The sequence below is a fragment of the Octopus bimaculoides genome, chromosome 5 (genome assembly GCF_001194135.2).
Source record: "Octopus bimaculoides isolate UCB-OBI-ISO-001 chromosome 5, ASM119413v2, whole genome shotgun sequence".
Taxonomy (NCBI): Eukaryota; Metazoa; Mollusca; class Cephalopoda; order Octopoda; family Octopodidae; genus Octopus; species Octopus bimaculoides.
In genome coordinates, this window is record NC_068985.1 from 30,774,523 (window position 1) to 30,781,323 (window position 6,801).

The 6,801-nt window shown below is 34.5% G+C and overlaps 1 protein-coding gene across 3 annotated transcripts in view; it reads left to right on the plus strand.

Annotated features, from left to right (window-relative positions):
• Positions 1–6,801, plus strand: part of LOC106867859 (CD63 antigen) — a 50,047-nt gene that overhangs the window by 33,751 nt on the left and 9,495 nt on the right. The window contains exon 8 of one of the 3 annotated variants that reach the window (XM_052968254.1): positions 4,179–4,287. The exons of 1 other annotated variant lie outside the window; for it this stretch is intronic. In XM_052968254.1, the coding sequence (XP_052824214.1) occupies positions 4,179–4,287 (109 nt within the window). The remainder of the gene's footprint in view (positions 1–4,178; positions 4,288–6,801) is intronic. One more of the 3 variants, XM_052968255.1, reaches the window with a different exon arrangement.

Here is a 6,801-nt window from a genome sequence, read left to right on the forward strand (position 1 = left end):
TGCTTCACTACCTTATCCCAGGTCTTCCTGGGTCTACCTCTTGCACAGGTTCCCTCAACTGCTAGGGTGTGGCACTTTTTCACGCAGCTATCCTCATCCATTCTTGCCACATGTCCATACCAGCACAATCATCTCTCTTGCACACCACAACTGATGCTTCTTAGGTCTAACTTTTCTCTCAAGATACTTACACTCTGTCGAGTATGCACACTGACATTACACATCCATTGGAGCATACTGGCTTCGTTTCTTGCAAGCTTACGCATGTCCTCAGCAGTCACGGCCCATGTTTCACTGCCATGAAGCATGGCTGTTCGTACACATGCGTCATACGACATAGCACAAGCAATGTATTAGTATGACACTCGGAGAAAGAAAGGAATAGTTGTTTTATATTTTAAGCATAGCTCTTCTTCAGAAACAAGAAAAACAGAAAAGTCCAAAGGAAAGAAGGAAGAAGAAGGAAAAAAATTGCCAATAATCCATGTGCAATTATATTTCAGGTTATATATAGTTTGAGAGGGATAACTTCCCTTGGCAAACAGGACACAGTCGTGTGTCGATAAGCCAGCTGGAGGAGATGTCCTCCTGGGGCTAAAAGCAACAGTAACATCCACCCCTAGGGGTCAGCCACACTTAAGTGGCAATATACTACACTTTATCGTGCAGTTACTGTTAATACTTCATTTAGAGAATTAACATTGCTATATATATATAGTTATATATATATATATATATATATATATATATATATATATATATATATTTATATATATATATATTTATATATATATATATTTATATACATATATATCGATTGTCAGTAAATCATAAATTGGATCCAATCTAAAGTACAGGATGTAAGATGGAGTCAGATGTCAAAAATAATATATACTATAATTCATTACAGACGGCCACATGTTTCACTCTAAGTGTGATTATCAGATGACTGAGATAATTGCTTTATCTAGTGGAATTTATAGCTAAAAATAGAAGGACTTATTTGAAACCTGGATATTCTAAAAATGGATTGAGAAGATAAAGAAATTTTATGTTATATTGAAAGGGGAGAGAAATAATGAGAGGCAGGGGAAAAGAAATAATGTCTTGAAAGAGAGGATGCATGAAGTGCAACTAGAGCCAAAGTTCTTATTGATCTAAAATTTGTTGCAGGAGCAAAATATTTCATTGTATAGACAAATGTGGAAGAAAGCAAAAGAAAGAAGATAGATGAAGTGGTAGCCATCTCGGATTACACTGTGTAACATGATTTTTGTCCTTGAGTAGCAACTGTTATTTCCTACTTGCTTACTCCTAGAAAGTATGAAAAATGGCTAATATTTCCTTCAAACTTTACTTTTGTTACACTTATTCAAGTCCCATAGATTCCCTCTCAATGCATGGCTATGATGCTTGCCCACTACTCCTGCTCATGATCAGAGATGCACATATTGTCAGTCACTAAGAGAAATGTTCAAGTGGTTAAGGTCAAGCAACTGACAAGAAAATCTGTGGTATTAAGCAGAATATTTGCTATACTGATGCTTCTACTTCAGCAACTCAGTGCTGAATCTGTCTGAAATGTAATGGAAAATAGGTCAGGTTCAAAACATAGATGTCCAGGTCACAAAAGCAAAGTTCGAAGGGAATAGTAGTCATTTCTTTTGATCCCTAGACAGAAGCAAATAGGAAATAACACTTACTGACCAAAGACAAAGAAAAAAAGAATGAAATTAAAATTTTGTTACACAGTGTTATAGATGCTATTAACTTCATGAGTTTATTCTTTTTATTGATTTTTTAAATATTTTCCCTGTACCTTTCTTTCAAGTAAGTTTCATTTTGAGATCCTTTCACCTCTTTTATGAATTTATTTGTGAATGAAATAAATCATGTAAGTATAGATTATAGTATGGAAATATTTTATGTAATAATAATTCTATACAATGAAAGTTTGATAACTCAGTAACATAGAATCAGCCCATATCTTTCCTCTATCTTTTAGCCCTTTGCTTTATATTAAACTACTCAACACTCACCCTGTCTCAGTATTTTTCATCGCTTCTTATTTTTACCATCTCTCTCATTCTCTCTCTCTCTCTCTCTTTCACTTCCTCTCTCTCTCTCCTTCTCCCCCCTCTCTCAAGGTGTACATCTCTCCTTTCTTTTTCTCCCTTTCTCTAGCTATCTCTAATGCTCTGTTTCTCATTTTCGATCTTTTGCTCTTCTTACAAGTAGTCTTTCTGTCTCAGTTTCCAACACTTTGAGCCACTTGTTGCTATGACAACAATGTCTTTGCCAAGATGAAAGTTTCACTCTCCTCAAAGATGTGGATCATATATCATATATTTGAAAAATTTAAATTATGTCTTACTGTTCTTTAAAATTCTTTTGTTTGTCTTTTTTTTTTTTATATTCTTTACCTAGAATTCTTTTCATGTCATACCTCAGATTTTCCATATGTTGAAAATTAGCTCTATATATGAGTGTGTGACATTCTTACAGCATATTGCTTAATAGTAGCTAAAGTTTTATCAACCTGTTTATCAATCTAACTTTCTCAGACATTGTGTGAGTTTTATTGAAGAGTATATTCAATGCCATGTTCCCTTTTTTGCTCTGTTTATTTCTTTCTATTACTACATAAAACTCCTTCCCCCTTCTCCCTCTTTCTTAAAATCCCTATCTTCCCTTTTTCTCCTTTTGTCTTTGTTTTTCATTAAACCATTTAACATTCTCCCTATCACTGTTTTTTTTTTCACCATCTCTCTCTGTCTCTTTCAGGATTTATGTTCCCTCACCCTCTTTCTAATTAACTTCTATGCTCTATTTTTCTCACTCTTTTAATCTTCATCCCCAGTTTACATACATTCTTTTTTCTATTCCTAACACTGTTGTATCTATAGTTGCTAAGACAGCAGTAATGCAGTATAGAGTGTATCATAATCCTACAGTATAATAGAAACTGACCAATAAAACAGTGACAAGCAACTTGGCCTTTTATATAGAGAGAATATTCTCAGTCTGATTCTTTCCATTTTTATCAAGCTTTCTACTAAATATTGTTACAAAGAAATAGTTTTCTTATTAAAAGGAATACATTCAATCCTATAACTCCTTTGGGAGCTTGTATATGTAAGTTAGTTTTAATATTTATTTTGATGTCCATTTTAGTAATTTGAGAACTGGTCTGTAAAACTATTTTACGAACAAATTAAACCTAATTGTGTTCCTGATGTTTCAACTGCTTCCCTATAATTTTGGTTCATATACATCATGGTTCATATATATTAGGGTGTATATGAACCCTGGATTGAAACATATTTCGGTAACATGGAGTATCATCAACAAAGCTTCTCTATACTTCAATAGTTCCTGAATCTGAAGGCTTTGCATTAATGAACAGTTCTAAATATTAAAATAGCCTGCAATATCAAATAGCCAGAGATCTGAGTTATCAAGTTGTCTCAATGGGGAAAAAATTCTTTTTAGACAGCTTCCAGAACCACAAAATTTAAGGCATACTGATTCAAATGCAAGGCAAATAAATTCAGCAAGCACTGTGAGATGGCTGTCTGTTGACATCGATCATACATCTAGATAGGGTGTTTTCCCTCACATCATAGCAGCCTAGTTAACATTAATAATATTTTGGGCCTCCACATAATCAACCGCATGACCCAACTCAGCCAAACAGAATCAGCCTAGCTGGTGTGTTGGTGTTTTGCAGACATATAGGTTGCACCCTCCCTTCACTAATAATGCCTGGCCGATCATGTATATGTGTCAAACCCCATGTAGTAATGTATTATCAGTTCCTAATTACAGTAAGTTCTCACATTAACACACACACACACACACACACACAAAAACACACATCACTTACACATGCACACACACACACACACACACACACACACACACACACACACACACACACACACACACACACACACACACACACACACACACACACACACACATACAGGGGCATATATACATAAATTTTCTATGAATAAGGGTCCTATCAGAAAAGTCAAAAGCTCCTCTCCCTTCATGGCACACACAAAAAAAAATTATTCAGATACCTATACATAAATCAAGCAACTAAACAAATTCATTAAAAATTAATGGAAGCTTCTTCCTTTTCTTACATATTTTAATTTTTTTTCTTTAAGATTCTTGTCTTTGTTATATCACTTATAGAAGCCAATGCAGGTACATTCACCAAAGAAAAAAAGGCTTTAAAATGCCGGAGAGGATCCTGGAACTCTTTGAAAAAATATGGTATGTGGCTCAAAATGTTGCCAATGTACTATCATTTATATTTAAAAAATGAAAAGAAAAACATTTAATTTTTGAACAATAACCTCCAAACTCTGACTAATCATGAAGAGGTAAAACTTAATATCAAAGAATTCCAATAATAAAACTATGATTGGCCAACTCCAACTGAAAGAAATATTAACTGGAGTCATTTTGTCATGGATAACATTAAGTGCGTTAACTTGACTCAATAGATTTTTTTTTCTTCTGAATAATTCTACCTAATTGAAGAATTACACATAGAAATTTAGCCTGAGAAGTAAGAACAGAGCCAATAACCTTTCCAGTTCTTCCTAAAATAGAGAATAGGATAATGAGCCATTATGGTTAATGTTTGGGGGGGGGGACAAGGGTGTGTTGAGTTTCCCAAGGATGCAGTCCAAAATAGAATGACTTGGAAATACATACTGTGAGAGAAGTGGGAAAAGAGAAAGAGAGAGGTAGTATGAGCTGCAGACAAATAAGATGATGACCTGTGATATACACTCACAAGTTCAAAGGAGAAGATACATTTATAGTAGAGGGCACAACTCAATAACTCACAAGTGGTTGAAATATACTGGTAGACATAGTAATGCATGAGTGACATTACTACCAGAAGTTGTACTGTAAATCAGTGATTTAAAATACCTCCTTTGGTCATGATTGACCATGGGATTGCACCTAGAAAGTTCCCCTACAAGGCACAAATTTGGGCAAGGTTGTTTATGGAAAACCAGCAATTGCCCATGCATACTGGCCTTCTCCATGCTACCAATGTTATCCAAGGGAAAGGGAAAGGCCAATACAGTTTGGCACCAGTGGTGTTGCAACTCATTTCTACAGATGAGTGAATTGGAGCAACATGAAATAAAGTGTCTTGCTCAAGACTACAGCATAAAGTTTAGTCCAGGAACCAAACTCACTACCTCATGATTGTGAGCCTGATGCTCTAACCACTGAGCCACACACCTTCACATAAATCAGTGGTTTAACTTTAAATAGCTGTGATGTACAATGTTCATAGAAGAGAAATGACAGAGTTAAATTACTTTCAGTGTATTATTAATATTTATTTATTTGTTTTAGCTTTGCATGGATGGAAAACAAAGTTGAAACAAATATAGAGAGAGACTGAACTAGTTGCAGTCAATGTCATATTTTACTGAATCAAGATCATGTCTATGACTCTTAACATGTAAATAACATTGGCTTTTAACTTTTGCACAAAGCCACAATTATTGGGGTGAGCACAATCAATTAAAGTGGCTCCTATACTTCTTTATTGTTTCTGGATGGATGGAAAACAAAGCTGACACCAGCAAGTTTTGAATTCAGAACATAAAGTGATGTTAGTAACTACCACAAGGCATTTCGTCTGGTATTCTATTAATTTTACCCTTAGCATGATAATAATATTGAATCCTAATATTGACACAAAGCAAAACATTTGTGGGTAGAGGAGAGCATTGTCAATTGAATGGTATTTATTTGATGCAACCAAGCTGGAATTCAGCAGAAAACAAAGAAGTATTGTTGGACACCTATGGTATGCTAATAATATTGTATTATTGATAAGTGTATTATATAACAATAAAATTTCTGATTGAACTATACCTTCATAATGTATACAGTTGTAGAGTATAGTTATATACAGTTCAAGAGATACTGGGGATTTATTTTATTTTTATATTTATCAAATTTATACCTTGAAATAAGTCATCATTAAAATTTTATTTTAAGGAACTCTTCGTCTTTTTGAATGGATATGATTTTCTGATTATAAATTTAACATTGCAATCTTCCCAAATACAGTCTCTTATTTCACACATGCTATTAGATGTTTGGCCATTTCAAAACTCAAGCTAAATAATCAGGAAGAAATAAATCCATATCACATGCTCACTTGCTAATGGTTGCCCATTGAATCCAATAATGACCATCTCCTTCATTTCTGAATCCTTTGATAACTAGTTAGATCATACATACATGCATACATACATATGTACCCATGTATGTATACAAACATGTATCTATGTATGCATACATACATATGTATCTATGTATGTATAAGCATATATATGTATGTATATGTATGTATGTATGTAAATATATGTGTGTGTGTGTGTGTGTGTGTGTGTGTATAGTGAAGGCACATGGCTTAGTGGGTAGGGCATTTGGCTCACAATCATAAGGTCATGAGTTCAACTATCGGCGACACATTGTGTCCTTGAGCAAGACACTTTATTTCACATTTCTCCAGTCCACTCAGCTGGCAAAAGTGAGTAGCACCTGTGTTTCAAAGGGTCAACCTTGTCACACTCTGTGTCATGCTGAATCTCCCTGAGAACTACATTAAGGGTACATGTGTCTGTGGAGTGCTCAGCCACTTGCATGTTAATTTCACAAGCAAGCTGTTCCATTGATTGTATTAGCTGGGACCCTCGTTGTCGTAGCCGACTGAGTGCTCCTTTTTATATATATATATATATATAT